The 22536-nt window shown below is 39.2% G+C and overlaps 1 protein-coding gene across 3 annotated transcripts in view; it reads right to left on the bottom strand.

Moving 5' to 3' along the window:
• Positions 1 to 22536, bottom strand: part of NKAIN2 (sodium/potassium transporting ATPase interacting 2) — a gene marked incomplete at both ends in the record, with an annotated part of 1067732 nt that overhangs the window by 10668 nt on the left and 1034528 nt on the right. For all 3 annotated transcript variants that reach the window (XM_080700348.1, XM_080700350.1, XM_080700349.1), the window contains one exon: positions 18998 to 19058. In XM_080700348.1, the coding sequence (XP_080556474.1) occupies positions 18998 to 19058 (61 nt within the window). The remainder of the gene's footprint in view (positions 1 to 18997; positions 19059 to 22536) is intronic.

Raw genomic sequence — 22536 nt, 5'->3', positions numbered from 1 at the left:
CCAGAGGCATTTGACCTCTGAGCTACAACCCCTGCCAAATTTTTTATTCTTTGTTTTGAAACAGTGTCTCACTGAGTTGCAGAGGGCCTCACAAAGTAGTTGAGGCTGTCCGTGAACCGTGATCCTCTGGTCTCAGTCTCCCAAATGCTGGGATTACATGCCCGGCTCAGAAAGATATTTTATACTAAAAACACAACTAGATAGCCAGATATGGTGGTGCAGGTTTGTAATCCCAATACTTGGAATGCTGAAACAGGAGAATGGTAGGTTTGTGGCCAGCCTTGGCAACTTAGGAGGCTGTCAGTAACTTAGTGAGATTCTGTTTTTTAAAAAAATGGGCTGGGGATGTATCTCAGCAGTAGAATGCACTGAATTCAATCCCTGGTACCACAAACACACAAACAAACACACAAACAAACAAGCAAACAAAAACTACATAGAAAGAAGTTTCCATATTTCACTTATTTTGGCAAATCACCTTGTATATTATCAGAAAGGATCAAAAGAGGCTGGACCACAATCTTTTGAAGATTTGACAAATACATGAGCAAAATAAACTGTCCAATCGAGTGGTCAAGAATAAAGACAGGCTGGGTGTGCTGGTGCATGTTTGTAATGCCAGCATTTGTCAGGTTGAGACTGGAGTATCAGGGTTGGAGGACAGCTTCAGCTGATACTTAGTGAGGCCCTTTGCAACACAGTGAGACTCTGTTTCAAAATAAAGAATAAAAAATAGGGCTGGGGGTATAGCTTGGAGGTAGACTGACCCTAGGTTCAATCCCCAGTATTGAAAAAAAAAGAAAGAAAGAGAAAAGAAAAGAATAAAGACAGTGAGAGCCCAATGTACTGGACTAAGACAGAAAGTCAAGTTTAGTGGATGGATGGATCACTTGGCAGAGGAAAAGCTTACGTCCTCCTCTCAGATTTGGGCATAGTTTCAAGGAGGCAAAAGAGTTATGAGAGTAGAGATGTGCTGAGGTTCTGAAGGGGGTTATCAAAGGAGTTCAAGTTTGATAGCCCTGACTTTCTCAGGCTTTAGTACTTGGTTTAAGAAGCCTGGAAAAGTTAAGGACAGGTCCCGTGGAGAGTGTGTCACACTATAGACAGAAGAGAAAAAACGCTATTTTGTCAGAGCCAACCTGTAGCCAGGTGTGGCGAGCATACATTTGCACTTGGGGTTCGTGATTCTTCAGCAACCTGATGAAACAACCCAGGAATAGAAGTGGAGAAAAAGAATCTGAGCCTTAGAAGGAGCAGATGTTGAAAATCCAAGCAGGGAGGTAGTGTCATGGGAGCCTTGCCACCTGTGTCAATCCTGGAGAGAGATTTCAGGAGGAAGATGTGAAGCGTGAGGGGACCCTGGTCCTAGCACAGGGAAGCTCCCAAATGAAGGAAAATCAAGCATTCCCAGGAGGGAGGCGGAAGAATGAAGAGGAAGAAAAGTGAAGCATTTATAGTCAGGCAGAGAATTTTCAGAATGGGTGACTGGCAGTGAGCCTCCTGCCATCAAAATACAGGTGACCCAAGTGTAGCTTCCATGAAGAAGAGAAAAAAAGGGGTGAAGCAAGTGGTGAGGAGGAGGTAAGGGCTGAGAAGGTGAAGACCTCGCGAAGCTGGAGTCAGGAAGTCATGTATTCAGATATCATTGATACTTTCCATAAATATGGAGAAGCTTACAGAATGTACTGGAATAACTAAGCAAAGATCACCTTCCATGTGTCCAGGCTCACCTTTGGCCATTGGGATGGGTTGGATTCCTCGGTCTTTATTTTGCTCTCCTGTGTTAGAATTGCTTTCAATTAACCATGACACACCTTTCAGACAAAGTTAGTGGGAAGAGTCATCACAAGCTACAGGTGAGCTAGCAAGACATGACTTGTCATGTCTTCTCCTCTGGCATCCAGGATATATTTAGCATGCACAACCCATTTACATGCAGCAATTTTTAATTAGGATTGTGGGCATGTTAACATATGCATATTTAGGGAAATAAAAAGTAAACATGTACATCATAATCATCCATTAGAAAAATATTCCTCGCCTTGTAATTTTTGCTAATGTAATCTTTGCATCATTTTTTGCAGCCTCCAGAAAGAAAAATCACAAAACTCCTGAGTTTAAATTAATTAGTCATCTTATTAGACCCATAGCAGCAGTTTTAGGAAAGAGGATGTCCATGTGGTTACTCTAATATTTTATTGATATTTGGGCAGATTAAAACTAGATTTGTTATATCAAGCTCACTGAAAACATTTATAATTATTTTCATGTGAATTATGGCTTATCTTTAGTCAATATAGACCCAGAAACTAATAAAAGAGAAAAAAATTCTCTTAAAAAAAATGGCTGTGGGGCAACGGAGGAAAGCGGGGCTTACGAGCCCCGCTAACAACCAATCTCTATTACCACAAAATCAGTGCCTTTCATAGCCAGAAAACACCATCAGCAGAGAAACAAAAAATGTAGTTAAAAGGGACAGAGAAAAAAAGGGCTGGAAAAACGAGGCACCAGAAAGAAACCAGACTGAGTGCTGCAGCCGGAGCCGTGGCGAGGAATGGTGCGGGTGCCATCTTTTCTTGCAGCACCAGGCCCCAGAGAGGAGGGTGACTCAGAACGGAGCCCAGAGCCGCAGAGGAGATACACCGGCCTCATGCCTGAGGCTGTGGCAGCAGCGCCTTACTGCCGGCAGCAGCGGCGAGCTCACCGGACGGCACCAGACCAACGCACTCAACAGCCCACCAGGCTCCAGAGAGGAGCGGCGGACAGCGAGCCGATGTGAGCCACTGAGGATCAGCCGGGAGGAATTCGGCAGATTTCTCAGCGCAGGGAGTATCTAAAGCTCCCAGGGGCTGGTCTCAGCACACCTTGCAGGGACTCAGAGAGGAGTTCAAAAACAGAGAAGAAATACGCCAGCCTCACAGCCGAGGGCGTGGCAGCGGTGCCATATTGCCACCGGCAGCAGCAGCAGCGAATTCACCGAGTCCACTACAGCTCCATCTGCATACTCAACAACAGAGTCAAATTGTGGGCCCTGGAGGAGAAATCCCAGTACTGTACTACCAGGGACTTGACCCAGTGGGGGAGTGGTGGTGGCAGAGATATCACACCATAGGAGAACGCCCAACCTGGCACCACCCCATGGTCTAAAGTAGCCTCGATTGACTCCCTGGGTCTGAGACTCTGCGATACAACCCAGTACAGGAGTAGTGGGGACCGAGATACCAAAGACTCGAGATCCAGAGCACCTTAAGTGAAGTCATAGTGACCCAAGGGAAGAACCCAGAGATGGCACAAACTTCCGAAATCATGGGAAAGAGGAATAACAATGGAGCAATGAATGCCCACAACCCCATAACATCAGAACCCGATAAAACAGAAATTCAGAGATTTCTAGAAGAGCAAATCAGGAAAATAACTGTAGAAATAATAGAGGTGTTTCGAAAAGAATTCAGAGAGAGTCAAAAAGAGATAAAGGATGCGATTAATGAAGTAAAGGCCTCAATTCAAGGTACAAACAACCAACTAGACCACATGGAGAATAGAATCTTGATCTTAGAAGAAGATCATTCAAAAAATGAACGCATAGTTTCTAATTTAGAAAAAAAATCCGACAGCAGGAATCTGACATTGAAGAAATATGGGCCCATTTTAAGAGAGCTAACCTAAGAATAATTGGAATATAGGAGGGAAAAGAAGGTGAAACCAAAGGGATAAGTAATATCTTCAAAGAAATAATAGCAGAAAATTTTCCAAACATAGAGCAAGAGGTCAATACACAGGTCCAGGAAACTTATAGAACTCCCTTTAGACAGGATTGGAGAAGAGGATCCCCACGCCACATAATTGTCAAAATGACCAATGTGGAAGCCAAGCAGAGAATCTTAAAGGCAACAAAAATAAAGGGCCAAGTGACATTCAGAGGCAAACCAATTAGAATCACTCCAGACTTCCCAAACTAAGTCATGAGAGCCAGAAGGGCTTGGAGTAACATATTCCAAACTCTGAAAGAAAACAACTTCCAGCCAAAAATCTCCTACCCAGCAAAACTTTCTATCAAATTAGATGGGGAAATAAGAAGCTTCCATGACAAACAGAAACTGAAGGAATTTATGTCTTCAAAACCAATGCTAGAGAAAATACTCAAAGAGATTAACTACAAAGAAGAAATAGGTAACACACACCAGAACCAGAGAAACAAGATTTTCTACCCAACAGACAACTAAGATTGGTTATCTGTGGAGATTCATTATTTATGTTAGTCTTTTGCCTATCTCTAAATTGTATTGTTTGCTCTTATTGTTGCTAATTTTTAGGATTTCTAGTTGGAATACTAATATACCTTCAGATATAGCATTTGGAAATATTTTATCCCATTCTATCAGTAACTTTTAACTCTGTTTACATTGTCTTTGGATATACAATATGTTTTTATTTTTTAGGGAGTTTGTTTACCCTTTTGTTGCCTGTGCCATTGAAATCATATCCAAGAAATCACTGCCAATTTCAATGTTGTGAGGTTTTATGACCCAGATTTTCTTCTAAAAGTTTATAGTCTTAAGATTTATATTTAGGTCTTTTATATATTTTGAGTTAATATTTGTATCTGGTGTTAGGTAAGGGTCCAATTTTATTCTTTTTCATGTAATTATTATTTTTCAACAATATTTAGTTAAGAGATTATTATTTCCTCCACCAAATGTTCATGGAAACCTTGTCAAAAATAACTTGACAATGTATGGAAGAATTTATCTCTAGGCTTTTATTTAACTCCAATGGCTTATATATCTGCCTTTAGAATAGTACTACACTGTTTCAATTATTGTAGCTTTATATGGTTTGAAATCAGAAAATATACATCTTCTAGCTTTGTTCTTTTTGATATCGTTTTGGGTATCTAGAGTCCATATTCCATGTTAGGATAGATTTTTTGTGGAAAATAAATAAATAAATATATGATAGTTTCACCTTAAAAAAGAAAAAGAAAGAAATATTCTCTGGTAAGAAAGAAAGCAAAAAGAAATATTGAAATGTTATCTTTAAGTCATCAAAAGCTTGGTATCAGACAAATGAAACTGTTATGTGAGATTATCAACATTAATATTGGATAAATTGCTATAATACTAGATGTTAACCACTAAGCCAAGCACGGGAAGGAGGGATGGGGAGGGAACGGGGTGGGGATTGGGTAGGGGCTAACTGGGCGATGTGTGCATGTATGTCTACAAAAGTATTATTTTTTATCCCATTATGATGTATGAATACAGTGCACCAATAAAAAAATTAAAAAAAAAGTGGTTGTGCATGGTCGCTCATTCATATAATCCCAGCACTTGGGAGGCTGACACAGGAAGATCACAGGTTGGAGGCCAGCACATGCTATCTTAGTGAGATTCTGTTTCAAAATTAAAATCAAACACAAAAAACAAAACTATTAAAAATAATAAGAGCTGGGGGTTATCTCTGAGGTAGAACACCCCCAGGTTCAATCCCAAAACTACATTTAAAAGAGACATTTTAGCCGGGGTTGGTGGCGCATGCTTGTATCCAGGTGCTTGGGAGGTGGAGACAGGAGGATCGCACAGGTTCAAAGCAAGCCTAGCTGGTTTAAGAGACCCTGTTTCCAAATAAAAATATAAAAGAAAATAGGTGTCTGGGAGTGTAGCCTGGAGGTAGACAGTTTCCAGAAACCCAGTACCACCAAAAAAAAAAAAAAAGGCATTTTTATTAAATCCTATACTTTCTTTCTTCCTTCCTTCCTTCCTTCCTTTCCTTTTCTCTTCTTTTCTTTTCTTTTCTGCAGTGCTGAGGATGGAACCCAGGGGCATTCTACCTCCAAGCTACATCCCCAGCCCTATTTACTATTATTATTATTATTATTATTATTATTATTATTATTATTGTGATTCTGAGGGTGGAACCCAGGGGCTTTTCTACCTCTGGGCTATACTCCCAGACCTATTTTATACTTCATTTGGAAACAACGTCTCACTAAGTTGCCGAGAGCCTCACTCAGTAGCTGAGGCTGGCTTTGAAACTGTGTGATCCTCCTGTCTCAGCCTCCCAAGTGCTGTGATTAAAAGCATGCACCATCACACCCGGCTTCCCAGCCCTATTTTTTATTCTTTATTTTGAAACAGGGTCTCACTGAGTTGCAAAGGGCCTCACCAAGTAGCTGAGGCCGTCCTTGAACCATGATCCTCCTGTCTCTCAGCCTCCCAAATGCTGGGGTTACAAGCGTGCGCCACCAAGCCCGGCTTACATTTTTCCTGATTTATCCTTTAAGTTTTAGCTGGAATGTTACTTCCTCCAGGAAGAATGTCCTTTTCCCCTAAAGTCTGTGCAATTATCTTAGAATCCCCCCAGAGTGCATTTCCACACTGCCCTGCTTGCCTTTGTGGACTCCCATCCTGCCTTCTTGCAATTCTTCTTTCTCTTGGGAAGTGTGTGCTAGATGACAGACATCCTGAAGCCAAAGAGTTTATCTATTTCATCTCTGCTTCATCCCTAGTGACTACCACAGAGTGGTTGCTCCATAGACTTCTGGTTACTGTTTTGTATTTGTGGTGCTGAAGGTTAAAACCTAGGGGCATTCTACCTCCAAGTGACATCCCCAGTCATATTTTATTTTTTATTTGGAAACAGAACCTCACTAAATTCCTAAGAGCCTTGCTTGCTGAGGCTGGCTCTGAACCTGTGATCCTCCTGTCTCAGCCTCCCAAGTACTGGAATTACAGGTGTGTGACACCATGCCTGGCCTTGATAGATATTTGTTGAATTTATTTGGACTATGCAAGTGAAGTGCCTGGAAAACTAATAGTTGGGAGACTAATAGTTGGAGACTATTAGTACTAATAGTTGGGAGACTCGCATTCTGCTCCCACTTTTGCCTCTCATGTTTGTTTTACTTGAAGCAAGACGACTGCGGGTCCTTTTCTTCACCTGGAAAATTATAGGACAAAAGCAGGTGACTGTTAATATTGTGTATATCTCTATGATTCTGTGCAATTTCATATTTCTGGGATTGGTTTATGTATCAGTGGTAGCACATATTTATTTAAAATGAGAAAATCTGTAAAAAATATAGTGAATCAGAAGAAATGAGCGCAAAAGGAAGATGAGCTGCAGAATAGACATATATTACAGTCAGCCATTTACATCTACAAATTCCATGTTCATGGACATGACCAATAACGTGCTGAAAACACTAGGAAAGCCAGATGGTTTCTATCCTGAATTTGTGCAGACTTCATTTTCTTGTCATTATTCCCTAAACAGTATAATACAGCAGCTACTTACATAGCATTTACACTGTATTAGGTATTATAATTAAAGATTATTTAAATATACTGAAGGATTTATGTAGATTATATACAAAGACTATTTAAATTTACAAAAAGCACTTAAACATTCACGAATTTTGGAGTGTGTGTGTATGTGTATGTGCTGAACCAATTCCCATGGGTACAGAAGAATGACTGTTTATGATATAAACATAGCCTAAGGTATGACAATTCCCAATGGAAAAAACAGTGATGAAAACGTGGGGCCTGGGAGGGAAGGGTGGGACTGGAGCCCACAGAAGTGCCGTCCCCATTCAGTTTAACTCAGTGATGATGGTGTATGGATATGTGCCATGTACTTCCTTGTGCAGTCCCACTCTTGGGAATTCCTTTAACACCAGCTTCATTAGTTACAAAGGCAGCAATCCATATCCAATTTTCTTTTTATGTCACGATTGTTCATGTATAAACTAGGCTCCTTTGTTAGAAACATTGGCAATTAATCCTATAAACAAACAAACAAACAAACAAATGCAAATTTTACAACTCCCATCCCAGCTAACCTAGCTGGCTCTGAGACCTGGCTACCACCTATTATACACAGAAATGAATTGAAATTCCTATTCTTGACCTAACCTAATTTTCATGTAATAATAGGCAAGGATTCCCAGAAGCAATATATGCCTCTTGATAGTAACATCCTAATTTCCTTTCCTGGTAAATGTTTTAAATAAGAATTTTGCACCAAAGGAAATTAACCTTTAAATTAATCGTAATTATAAAATGCCATCACTGATTTTTGTCTTTAGCCTAATTACTTTCTATTATTTAAACAAACCGCACCTCCTGTGAGCTTTAAGTTTGTTTCTCTTTCATTCCCTGCTACACAATGTCGACCAATCTCAGTAGAAGGCTTCCAGAGAGAGCACAGGTATTGTTTGCTAGAGCAGCCTCATTTAAATGTCAGAGGAGACTGAGGGCCCTTTCCTCCGCACTTACTGACAAAGTACTCTTTTAGCAGCCTCTGTGTATGGCTGCTCTGCTCAGGTGTTCTGGTTCCATCCACATACCTGGTGCCATCCTTAGAGAATCATTGTTTCTCAGTCTTCTTATTCAGAAAGAGGTAGCTAAGCTCAGCTTTCTGTTTCTTTTGGATGCCACTTCTCAAGCTAAAGCACATCTAGAGATAACAAAGTAGGCACCAGCCAGCATCATTTATCAAGAGACTAACTTCTGGCATCACCTTCCCAGCACGTCTCTGATCTGGAGGGCTTTTAGATGATCCAGTCTCCTGTGCCAGCTCTTGGTCCTGCTCTTCTTTACTCTTTGGGAGACAAAGACTAAGGGATCCCAGCAAGTTTATTTTGTGAGCATGCATATACACAGTTGGGTGCTAGAAGACATCCTATTTTCTTTCCTGTGAGTATGAGTTGGTGAGGGAATAAGTACAGAAAATCCATTACAGGTGGACTGAGTGTCTGCACAATTGGAAGGAGCTGAATGATCAAAGTGGAAGATTTTTCTTTCAATTATCTCAGAAATGGTACCACTTCGACTTCTCTATCTAGTCACATGCTCTACTGTTTTTTTATATTGAGGCTGATTAAAATAACTTGAATATTCTATATTGACTGAATAATTTCAGTTCACCCTGAAAGAACTATTTTTTTCATAAAATACCTTCTTTATATGCCTCGGTTAAAGTCTCAAAAAGTCTCCTTGAAAATATTGTCACCTCTATATTGATTCTTTAGAAGCCAATTCCCGAATCTGTTTTTTTTTCCCTTCTTACATTTTTGACTTGAAAAGATTTGTTTATAGTTGAATAGAGTAGGCATGCATGTGTGTATGTGCATATTTGTATGAGCAAAACAATATAAAATAATGGGGGAGATATAATGAGAAAACAGAAAATGACTGTTGAAGAATGTTACTCAACTTTTAATAGGAACAGCCAAAATTTAGACATAGATCTCTTGTGTTTCAAGTGACCACAAGAGGGTGTAATTTGATAGCAGGTTGCTAAAGAGACCAGTGTTCACTAATTTTTAAGAGAATGGAAAATGATATGTATGTTAAAGAACGTTGTTGTCACTAAAGAAACTTGCATATGATTGGCAGAATATTTATGCATATGTAGACATCTGTCTCAGGTGTTTATCACTTATTCAGTCTCTCTCTCTCTCTCTCTCTCTCTTTGGTCTTTGGTACTGGGGGTGGAACCCAGGTGCATTCTACCTCAGAGCTACAACTTCAGCCCTATTTTTATTCTTTATTTTGAAACAGAATCTCACTGAGTTGCAAAGGGCCTCACTAAGTATCTGAGGCTGTCTGCGAACCACGATCCTCCTGTTTCAGCCTCCCGAATGCTGGGATTACAAACTTGTGCCATCATGCCCGGCTCAGTCTCTTATTTTTATATATGGTGGCATATCCTCTCCCATCTCTTTCCATTTATTTAAGAAATGACAAAAGGTGCTGTATTCCAATTGATTATTCATTTATTTAAAATAAACTGAAGCTGGGAATGGTGGCACACGCTTGTAATCCCCGTGCTTGGGAGGCTGAGACAGGAGGATCACACAGGTTCAAAGCCAGCTTCAGCTACTTAGTGAGGCTCTCAGCAACTTAGTGAGACCCTGTTTCCAAATAAAATATAAAAATAGATCTGGAAGTAATAGCCCGGAGGTAGAAAGCCTCTGGGTTCCACTCCCAGTACCACCAAAATAAATAAATAATTAAATAAATAAATAAAATAAGTTGAGATCTAAGAAGATCCATATCTTTTATCAATTTCCCATATGGTTCAAAAAGTGTTTGTAAAGCCAATTGATTAATTAAAAACTTAATGTATCTTCCTCCAGATTAGGGATTTGCTAGATACTGAAGAAGACACAGCACAGAACAAGGGAGATGTGGGTCCTGATGGCATTCCTAATACTTGTTTGTCCTGAGAGAATCATAATGTACTGCCTTGGGTGTTCAAAGTTCACGAATGAACTCAGTGACTTTGGGCAAGTCATTTAATCTTTATGAGTCTATAAACTTAAGGTATTGAAATAGAACAGTAGGCGATAGATTTCCATCAGTTTAAGCCTTGAGGAATTCATAGCTGAAAAGAAATCTTAAGCAGAGCAAAAGGATATAAAATTAAATGCAGTGCCTCTGTGCTTTAGTGGGCGAGTGGAAGAGGAGGAAGGTGACATCTCCTTTTGCCTCAACCCCAGGAGGATTCTGCATAGCACAGCTGGAGACTAGTGGAATTAAAAATCTTGGCCTTCAGGCTTTAATAATAAGTAATGCTGTTCCAAGATGAGGAAAAAAATGGTGAGTTTGGTTTGATGGGAAGCTGGTATATATGGATGAAATTATTACACTGAGCCACCTTCAATTTCCTAAAACAATTGTTATAAAAACAATTGTGATAAAAAATAGCTATAAACAACAGATTCCTCTTTCATTTGATTGCTTGAGTATGAATCTCAGTACATAAACTAGACATGCCCTTCTCATAGCTCTCCCCATCAGCTGGGCACATAAAGATTCAGTACCTTTACTAAACTGCTAATTGCCACCTCTTAGGTTAAGTTTAAAGAATAATTTATAAATGACCTGAAAGGAAGCCCAGATTACTGAACAGGAAATATAGTATGATCCTAACAACCAGATAGGAAGAATGAGAGATGGTAGGTGGAGAGAAGAAAAGAAGGAAGGCAGAAGGGGAGGAAGGAGGGAAGGAAGGAAGAAAGGAAGCCCAGTAGACATGAAATATGCTGAAATGTTAGCAGAGAATCAGAATTCAGAGGTAGGGGTCATTTTGATTTTTTTTTTTAATCTGTATTTACTTTCTGCAGTTAACCTACATTACTTTGTAAGCAGACAGGAACAAAAATTTTAAAGAGGGAATGTGCTTCCTTTCCCCCTTTTCTACCCAATCCATAGGTGGTAGTGTGTGTCTGTGTTCCAAGAATAGCATTCTAATTCAATGATCATGACTAACTGAAGAAATGATCAAAATCTACAGAATAGAGTTCGATAAGGAGAAGTGTGGTCCAGCAGGCTTCAGAAGAAAAATCAAGCAACATAACAGAAAATTATTATTCTCAGAGAAGTGAATAATTTTATGTGGTTTTCTTTTATAATGAAAGACTCTGTAAAATCAATTGTGACTGTTATCCCTAGGCCACTTGATTTCAGAGCATTCAGGACAGGTTTTTATTCATTTGTTCTCAGTGGGGATGTGTCTGACGCCAACTTTAAAACATCTAGAATTAATTTTGCAATATTGTTTTCAAAACAAGTCCCCTAGGATATTATTTTTAAATGATATTCCATATCTTTTCCCAGCTGATTTCAATATTTAATAACTTTTGCAAATACATAGAATCTCTGTTAGAAAAAGAGAATGTAGTGATCACTTGGTATCCAAGGAGAACTGGTTCCAGGACCCATGTAGATACCAAAAGCCATAGCTTCTCTAGTTCATTAGCTAGAATGGCATCGTATTTGTATATAAACTACACCTTCCTCCTGCAAACATATCTAGGTTACTCGTAATACCTATACAATGTAAATGCTATGTACATAGTTTTTTTTTTTTTCTGGGTCTGGGGATGGAACCCAGGGGCATTCAATCTCCAAGCTATACCCCCTGCCCTATTTTTTATTCTTTATTTTGAAACAGGGTCTCACTCAGTTGCAGAGGACCTCACTAAGTAGCTGAAGCTGTCCGGTGATCCTCTGGTCTCAGACTCCCAAATGCAGGGATTACAAGCATGTGCTATCACGCCGGGCTGTACATAGTTTTATTTTTTTATTGTATGATTAAGGCTACCTGAGCTCCTGGAGGAAGCCTTCCTCCCCCATGACAGGTTGCTGCTTTTTCATTTACTGAATAATGACAAGAACAAAAAAGTCTGTACACATTCAGGACAGATAAAATTTCTTCCCAAATAAATTTGATCTGTGTTTGGTTGAACCCACAGATGTGGACCCATAAATATGAAAAGCTGACTTTACTTAGAAAGATGGGCCCACTTGCAAAAGGACGGACATTTAGTGTTAAATTATTAAAGAATATTCTCTAAGAAAACATAACAAAAATTGAAAAATCATATGATGACAAGTTTTAAAATCATGGATTAGTGATATTTTCCATAGCTGCATGAATTTCTTATAATCGCTAATGATGCTAATGAAGTGTAGAGATAAATTCTAAGTTCTGTCACTGAAGAGGCCATCCCACTGGTGTGCAGAGAAGCTGAGGACTAAGCAAGAGGGGAGAGCTGCTTATCTGACAGAAGGCACACCAGGAATCAGAAAAAAGTTTCTATTACAGAATATTGTAAAAGAGAACAGAGGAGAATAGAGAAGTCTGGGGACTGTCAGGAAAGCTCAGTGTGGCCGGTGACAGATGACACAGGCAAGAGCTCTGCTAGAGAAACAGCGCAGCGAGGCTGCCTGCGCTTCTGGAGGAAGCCTTTCTCCACCATGACAGTTTGCTGCTTTTTCATGAACAAATACACAAAAATGTGTTGCAATGGTTGCCCTGTGCATGTAGGGTTCACAGATTAAGGTATGCCCTCCAGAGCTTTTTTCTGGTGAAGAACTATTCATATGGATACAGATCACCTGGCTGCAGAGGTGTCGGCCAAGTGACACCAGAGTCTTGTCTGGTGGCAGGTAGTATGTAGTGGTCTGGGCCACATTATAAGCCCAAAGCCCTTTGTTTTTGACACTGAGGATTGAACCCAGGGGACTTTTTTTTTTTTTTTTTAAACCTCTGAGTTACATTCACTGAGTTGTCGAAGATATTGCTAATTTGTTGAGGCTGGCTTTAAACTTGCAATCCTCCTATCTCAGCCTTCCGAGTACTGGGATTATGGGCATGTGCTACCACACCTGGGTACCCACAGGCATTTTATATGTGGGCAAGCAAGCTGAGGTCAGATCCACTTCCTGCTCTGTGTCCAGAAACCAGAGACACAGAGAGAGGGAGAGAGGGAGAGAGGGAGAGAGGGAGAGGGAGAAGGAGAGGGAGAAGAGAGGGAGGGAGGGAGGGAAGGAGAGAGAGAGGAATGATAATGTGTGTGTGTGTGTGTGTGTGTGTGTGTGTGTATGTGTTTGGGTGTGGTGTAATATAGACTAAACCTTGTGACCCCTAAGTTCATAAATTGAAGGCCAAATCTCCAGAGTGATCATATTTAAAGATAGGGTCCTTAAAGAGGGAATGAAGGTTAAACACGGTCATAAGGACCTTATATAGAATTGGAGTCCTTTTAAGGAAGAGGAAGACACACACAGAACAGAGACAATATGAGGGCACAGTCAGGGAGCAGGTGCTATCTACATGCCAAGGAAGGAGGGCTCAGGAAATACCAAGCCTGCCAACCTCCTGATCTTGGACTGTCAGCCTCCAGGGCTGTGAGCAATGGGCTGCTGTGGGGTGCTCCATGGCAGCCCTACCTAGGAGTCCGTGGGTGGGTGATGTCCACGTCCTTCCATCTGGGATCTCTGCTGCGAGGCTGGGTGTCATATTCTGGTAAGCACAGCAGGTGGCAGTGGTGATCCACACCTTTACACAGACAGTTTACCAGGCTGTGAGCTTAGAGAACTAAAGGGTCACAGATGTAGACTTCAAGATCCAGGCTTTTGCACTAGGGAGGAAAGGTTCCATTGAAGTATCTACTATGATCTGAATGTTTATGTCCCCCTAAAATCCATTTGTTGATACCCAGGCACAAATGTGATGGTGTTTTTGATGGTGCTTTTTAAGAGCTGATTAGGTCACGAGAGCTCATGAATAAGATTTGTGCCCTTAGAAAAGAGGCCCTGGATAGCAGCCTGTCCCCTTCCACCCCATGGGGTCATGGCAAGGTGGTGTGATCCATGGACCAGGAACCCAGACATTACTAGAAAACAAGTAGGCAGGCACCTTGATCTTGGAATTCTAGCCTTGTAATGGTTTAAATTTAGGATGTCCCCCTAACCCTCACAAAACCAGGCAGCCATGTTGGAGGTGAGGCTTGGTTGCCAAGCAGGGATTCCTGGGGGTGTAGCCTTGGGGATTATAAAAGGTCCCTCCTTCCTGTGTTCTCTTTCATGTTTCCAGCCTCTGTGATGTGAGAGCAAGGCCTTTCTCTGTTTCAGCTTCTTGGTACCACAGACCTGACCTGACACAGCTTGATCCTTAAAATCTCCAAAAGCAGTGAAAAAATAAATCTTAAGTTGTGTGGTCAGTCAGTTTGGATTTTAAGAGTGAGAATTTTGAGCAATACCTTTCTGTTGTTTATAAGGGACTCTGTTGTATTTTGTTATAGCAGCCCACATGGACTAATATGATATCTATATAAATATCAATTAAACTGAGATCTAGAAAAGTAAATGAGATCCTGTTTAAAAAAGAGAAACAAGAAAAATTCTCAGGCATTTGGGTGTTTGTCCTTATTTCCACAATGATTTGCTGCTATTTTATGGAATCTAAGCTTGAGTCTTTGCTCCAGAGCTCCTTGGAGGTTTCTGTCTCTTTTCACTGAGGCTTCCTGGGTGCAGTCGCTGCTGTGATCTTGGGGTATCAGAACTGAGCACAAAGCAGGTTAGCTTCTGATTGTTTTCAAGGCTGTACCGTACCGTGAATGAATACACAACTGTATTCATCTGGTTTCCATAACTAGGTCCTTATCTCTACAGTCCATTCAGCACAAATTATAGAACCAAAAACTACCCTCTGTTCCTCATGAGGCCCTTGGGAATAGAAACCTAACTAATTTGGAGAGCAGAGAGCTAGCACCTACTCTTGCTACTATACTCTCCCATGTTTCATTGTAAATACATAGCAAGAAAAAACAGACACAAACAGGTTTTCCCAGTGTTTCTATACACATCAAACCTCTCTTGTACTTCAGGACTTACTCTCTGAAAGCACTATTTTTTTTTTAACTTTCACCAAGATTTTATGGACCAAGATGATATAATCACTTAAATTTAGACCAAAATTTCAAGCTTTCTTTACTTTGGAGCATTGAACGTCAGATATCTAGACAGTGTCTGGAGATGAACACACAGAAAAGGGACCAAGATAATGATAATATATGGAATATATCAATGTAGACCATTGTAATCAACAAGTACTTCTAATTGTCTCTGTGTGAAAGAACATGGGTAGATCTCTAATGAGAAGTTACAAAGGAGTGGAAGTCTATTTGGATATGAAAAATATATGGTTTCTGTCTTGCCTACAAAGCAGTGAGAATAACATTAGAAAACTTGTGTATGAGAGGTTTTCTTGTGTTTTAGATTAGTGAATGCAGATACGGGGGTTTCACCAAAATATATAAGACATACACATTATTTTTGAAGTTTTTTGGTAAAAGTTAATTTGATAATTGAGTGATAAAATTGATTTTTCAAAAGATACTGGTGATATGTGATCCCTGGATTCACATGGCTTTAAGGGGAAGAATTCTCTAAGACACATTCCCTGGAATTCTAATTCTTTGAAATATTAAGGGTTTTTTAATGAAAGGGTTTCGTGTCCAAGAATTTGGGAGACTTATTTATCATGCATTTAAGTTCTGTATATTGAAGCTTTAACCTCTACAACAAAGATCACTTACTCTTTCCAAGTAACCCTGGCTTACTCTAAATCATCTAGGAATGTTAGACAGCTCTAAAACCACATGATGTAACAGCCCTGGGGGCATAAAGTTCACGGGGCACCACTCACAAATGCAGCAGTCGACCCTAACTCTGCTCACCATGGCCGTTCCTTTTCCTTGAAGCCAACATAAAGTTTCCACTCTGGATCTCTGCTGTGAGGATGCCCTTGCTGCTTCCCCCAAATTGCCTTGACTGGTGTGCTGCGAGCTTCCCAGGGAACTGTGAAGCTCTCTCTGGTTTCTCTTTTTGATCTGTGTTTTGTCTCACACATTGGGCTGGGCATGACTTCTTCATTGCACTACTCTTGAAGATATTAATATGCAAATGAGCATTCTTTTTTTTTTATGGTACTGGGAGATGGGATCCAGGGGATTTTCTACCTCCAGGCTATAGTCCCAGACCTATTTTTATACTTTATTTGGAAACAGGGTCTCACTAAGTTGTTGAGAGCCTCACTAAGTAGCTGAGGGTGGTTTTGAACCTGTGTGATCCTCCTGTCTCAGCCTCCCAAGCGCTGGGATTACAAGCATGTGCCACCAGGCCTGGCGAGATGAGCATTCTAAATGTTCAGAATTTAGAAATTTACTTATCTTTGGAATTTTTTGAGCAGTATATTTTGTAAAATTAGCATTTCTAGGATGCCCTTGGAGAGATGCTATTCTGGAGAGATTGTTGATTTGTCTGTGTGGGAGACCTGATGGTCAGTAAGTATTGTCTGAAGAAATGTATAGGGATTATTGTGAAATGCAATAAAACATTCTAGTCTAGGGAAAGCCGAGCTTCCATCTGAACATTGACCCGTGGACTTTTCCTTCCCCGAGTATTTGGTGTATATTCACTAAATAGTAATAACTGAAAGAGCTTACATAGTTTGTGGAGCCCATACACTTTAAAATATATACATGTTTTACCCTTCTTAATATATGAATAAATCCTTTGTGCATATGATAAGAAAGATAAATGCTTACTTGATGTCTTTTCTTGTATATTCTTTAGGCACTTCAAACTCAACTTGCTCACTGAACTAATTATTGTAATCCACCCAAACTAAGTGGCGTTTTTGTCTGTCATTCATTCACACCAGACATTTAGGAATCTACCAATTGCCTCCATTTCCCTTACCATAGTACCCAACTGGACCCTGTTGGTCATATCATCTTAGCAGGTATCACCTCATGTAATTTTTCTCCATTTTCAATACTGGTCTTTGTCCAGATCTTTATCACCCTGTGTCTCAATTTGATGATGTCTTCACCAGTCTTTCTTTTCCTAATCTTTCTTCCTTCTTGATTGTATTAATTCTTTTCTTATAAGCTACCTACCAATTGATTTGCCATTAAATCACACAAAATAAAGCCCAAACTCTTTAATCTTTCCTATTAATTTTCCTATTACTTCATCCATGCGTGTTTTCCAGTATTCTCTGGATGCTCTCTTCTAGCACAGGACATAATTCACTCACATTAATCTCACTGAGATATGCCTAGGTGCTTTTTCACCTTTTGCCTAGGGCCACCGTGGTCCTATGCCACCTACCCAACACACATCTGTTTTTTAAGACCGAGTTCAGGAGCATCCTCTATGAGAATGTTCCTTACCCCTTTCTTTTCTTTGCCTGATACAGTTTTATTATACTTATGTGCTTCCATGTTCATTTTTTTTCTTTTAGATGGCAAGTTCTTAGAGGTAAAGGCAGAGTATTACTCATCTTAGTCTTCTAAATCTGATATAGCACTTGTTATATTGAGGAGTGTTTTATAAATACTTATTTAGTGAAAGGATCATCATTTCCTATTACACACACAATAATATGAACTAGGCACTATATTTGAATCATTTGTGAGACTGATTAAAAATTAACTCCTTTAAACTAATTGTCTTGTACTCCCTCCTCCTTTTAGTATGATTAGAAAGTGAAGAAATATATTTTTCTTTGGATATTTCCCTCAAATCATCATGTAAGAGAGAAGTTGATTTTACTTCCCACCCCCTTATTTTAAAAAAATGTGGTCATTCTGAAGATTTTTTTGAAAGTCAAGAAAAATTATTTTCAATGCTGATTGTCCCATCATAGTTACACAGACAATTATCCATGATAGTACCTAGACAGTACAGGAATGTCTTTTTCTAATCCTTCTGTTTTAGAGCCTCAGGGGCACAATCAGACCTTATTCTTACTATGTTTAGAAAAGGGAGGACAGCCAGGCGTGGTGACATATACTTGTAATTCCAGCATTTAGGAGGCTGAGACAGGAGGATCACAGTTCAAGGACAGCTTCAGCTACTACTTAGTGAAGCCCTTTGCATCTGAGTGGGACCCTGTTTCAAAATAAAAAAATAAAAAATAGGGCTGGGCATGCTACTCAGAGGTAGAATGTCCCTTGGTTCTATTCCCAGTATCGCAAAAATGAAAAAAAAAAAAGAAAAGAAAAAAAAAAAAAAAAAGAAGAGGAAGGACACTGAAGCCACAAAAAGCTTGTGTGAGGACACAGTCTGAATTCTGAACCAAGCAATCCAATCCAATGCTGAGACTCTGACATAGAGTTCTAGCCATGTTTTTTTTTTTAAATTGTAGGAATAAAAAGGATATATGACCATTTGATTTTCAAGAGATAATTTCCCTGATTTAATCTGAAGTCAATTCTTGTGAGAATTTTGGATCTATTGTACATTATTGATTGTTGAGAAGAGTAGTACTAGGTGAAACTGTTAAGTTACTAATACCTAATAAGTGGTTTATTAAATAGGAATCAGTCAAGTTAAAATGCATTTAAAAGTCACTTCCATCTCCAATATCCCCTTTGTATTCCCTACTAGAGTTAGAGGGATAATAAGAGATTTTTTAAAAAATACTTTTTAATGAAAACAAAGACCATTTTCTAAATCTTCAATATGTTGATTCTTTTATGAAACATTTTAGCCTGATGGGCACCAAAGGCCGGTTCTCTGTTCTACTGGGGGGTTGAGGGATATTGTCTGAGAAGTAGGAAGGCTAGGTAGGGAGTAGCAAAGAAAACACTTTGAACTTAAAAGAAATATAATAGAGCTTTAATACTTACAGCTGTCCTCTTCTTCAGTTATACATTTCACAACATAGCAGGCGTAGATGAACCCTGCCAGCTGAAACAAAACAGAGAGGCTTTAGACATCGAGCAAAGGTAACAGAGCTGGACCTCGCTGAGAAAATAACTTTACAAAGACAATCAGTTTGAGACCATATTCAGGGCTCCAAAATGGTTCATCAGACTGAATCTGGACTCCAGCATGAATTCTTGATTCCAGCGATGTCCATCTGCCTTACAAATATATTGGTCTATTTTCCTCTAACTCATGTTTACATGAAAATATATTAATTGCGAGGCAATCTAAAACAAACTACTTTAGGTGCAAAAAAATTATGGCCATTCATGAATAGATTTAACGTTTGCATTTGTGTCAATCAAATTCTACTGTACTTTTCCTTAGGTCAGGGCTTGAGATTCTCAAGCCTGACCACCAAAATAAGATGAGGAAGATCCCATGACATTTTTTTTGGAGGGAGTCTTTGTAAGCAAGAGAGGCTCCTTTTTAGACTTGTAATAGGAACCAGGGCACACAGTGTAATTAAGATGGCATGTTACAGAAGAGTAATGATACAGACACCTACAAACAAAGAACATCATAACAGTGTATTGTGCACTGAATTTTGGATTGTAAATTTCACATAACCTTTTCTGAAACAGACAGTAAAAGAAAGTCCCAGTGGTCAGGAAAGTTCATACTTAGTAAAATTGATGATTTATTAGAGTACATTTGGTATCTATCTCCTCAGATTGAGTGGTTTTGTATTCCATCATATTAGTAGGACAATAGTACAATATTTAGTCAAATTCTGAGTGCTAGTAGAGGGAAACAAAAAGATACAATTTTCTGATAAGTGAAAAAATAAGCAAAAGGAATCCCATTTGGATGAATTCTTAAAGCTATATCCTAGAACATTGATGATGACTATTCATGATGACACTGTAGTCAGGCATTGATCTGGTTGGGTACTAACGTCACACCATCATATTTAGTGTGGGGAAGGGCACACTAGGAAAGTCTGCAGTTCTCAATCCGGAAGTTAAAGTATGAGGGTGGGGGAAGGAGCTACCAGGGTGAGCCTAATAAAGTCATTTTTGATTAGCTAACAGGGAGAGTTTTCTGCTGGATGGAAGTGGAGCTGTTTTAGTTCAGAGGATACACTAGAAGTTATTAATGAGTAAAGAACTATTTGAAGATGAAGAAATATCTAGTTAAAAGCTCTGCTAGATAATCTTTAATTGGATTTGAGGGAGAAAGTATATTCTGGAAGATTTTGTCTCCCAAAGAGAAGTGGTATGGGATGAAGGAGGGGCCATCCTGGGAGAGAAGAGGTAGCGGCTGTGACCATGCTTGGGAGAAACAGTCTGGAGAAAGAACTGCATGACAGGGACTGTGCACCCCTGCCATAATAACCCCTCATTTGCACATTAATAGACAGCTAAGAAAAAAATGCCACTGAAACTATAGGAGCAAAATTAAGTTTTCTTTTTAAAAATATTTTTGAAAAGTCACTAAATTAGTATGTTTCTCTTTGAATTAGATATTATTATTTGCAATAAAATAGTGATAGTAAGAACTATTCCCTTATGTGATAGAATTGTCAGAATCTTTGCATTCATGAGACTCTTTTTTTAGAATACAGGGTACTAGAGTTAAAGACTAGTGTCTTCTAGCAAAGATTTTGACTGTACTATCACGTACTGATTTGAGCACTTTTATAAAGACTATACTAGTACTTCTTACTCCTTTATCCACCAGGAATCATGAAAATGTCCTCTTCACTGAATGGACCAGTCCCATGGTAACCTGGTCATTAGGACATTATCTGGCTGTCCATAGGTAAAGAGGCTACTGGTTTGGTTAAATCCCTTGGGTACTGTCTGTATCTCCACTCATTCTTCTGCATGAAATCCTTACTATGTGTGTTCAGTGTTACCAATCTATCACTAGTTCATCTCTTCTCTTCAGCTTTAAGTACCTGTTGAATTATTTGTGAAGCAATTTTTTCCCTAATCACAAACTTTTCTTTTGATTCTTACCCATCACTTCATTACTTTGAAATGAAAATCACAGTAACAAATATTGATAAATTCTGAGATTCGGGGGCAATACGTTTAAACTCCTTGTTAAAGTGTCACTAGATTCTAGATTATTAAGTGCTCTCTTCCTGAATGCAGTGGAGGAACTGCATTGTGCTGATCAGTGATCTTTTAATTGTATTCAGTTGCATTCTTTAACTACCAGGGGAACTCCTTTGATATAAAAGTAAATCCCGCCGCATTTCATTACAAAAGCTTGCTGATTAAGAGGACTTTAGCTTTTAAATTGGTCACCTCTAAATAAAAATGGAAATTTGTTTTCCCCAAGTTAATCAAGATTCAGAAACTCTTCTCTCTTCACAATTTTCCTATGTCATAAAAATTTTTAATTTAATTTTAACTTTCTAATAGCATTTTATAAAATTTACCTCTACAAAGGGATTTCAAGTCATTTCTAACAATTCTAAATGTATCCTATAATGAGCAGGGCTTCCAGTTGCTACCTGGGTTATAAAGAGGAACTAAACCTGGCACTGTTGATGTTTTGGGTTGGGCAGTGCTTTGTTATGGAGGCTGTTGTGTGTTTTAGTATAGCCAGTGACATTCTACAGTAAAAAGAGTCAAGTACTGAGACAATTGAAACTATCTCCAGAAATTGTCATATGTTATTTGAAGAGTGAAATTGCCCTTGATTAGGGCAACTGTCTGAGATACATTTCCAGCCTTAAGGAACTTTCCATCTTGTTAGAGGGATGCATATAGAAATGTAATTTGAAGGAGATTTAGATGAGTTGACAGGAAAAAGAAAATTGTATGTTTACAAAGTAGCAAACAATAAACTGGATTTTTTTCCTGTGTTGGTTCATTAATCCCCACAGCTCTCCCTTGGAAGAATGTTGTGTTTTTGCAGATGAAGGTGAAACGAGACTTGTTTGTTCAGAGATCATAAGCAGAAAAGCTATGGGTTATGTTCAGGTAAGAGCTAGTAGTTCATCTGATGAAAGTTTGGGATCCTTGTACTAGAATCATGGAAATCAAAACTTTACAGATTAGGGCTATAATGAGTGAGTACATGAATGTATATCAGACCTCAAATCTAGCTATGCTATGCCAGTTTTTAATGCAATATGTTTAGGAAAACCCCTTGCAGAAGCATAAAATCTTTCACATGGAAAACAAGTCCTTCTTGAAGTGATGCTTAGCTTCTTTTCCCGTCTCGTTCCCACCACTCCTACTCTGAGCCCATGCCAGTAGTAAGCTGTTGGTAGTTTTATGACAAATGTGGTTTCTCTCCCCTGTTCCTTCATTCATTTCTCTATTCCACCAACAAAGAATGCTGATTTTCTATCCCTCCTCTCACCCCCACCCTCATTCAGCCTTCTATCTTGAGTAATCCTAACTCATTATTTAAGACAATGTTAGAGTGTTGCTTCTCCAGAGAATTGACAACCCATTCTGAGAGCATGTTGTAGGTTGAAATTTTTAAAATTTGTGTG

Source organism: Muscardinus avellanarius (genome assembly GCF_963383645.1).
Source record: "Muscardinus avellanarius genome assembly, chromosome: 8".
Lineage (NCBI taxonomy): Eukaryota > Metazoa > Chordata > Mammalia > Rodentia > Gliridae > Muscardinus > Muscardinus avellanarius.
The sequence above is the reverse complement of the archived record's forward strand: the minus strand, read 5'-3'. Positions and strand labels throughout refer to the sequence as shown.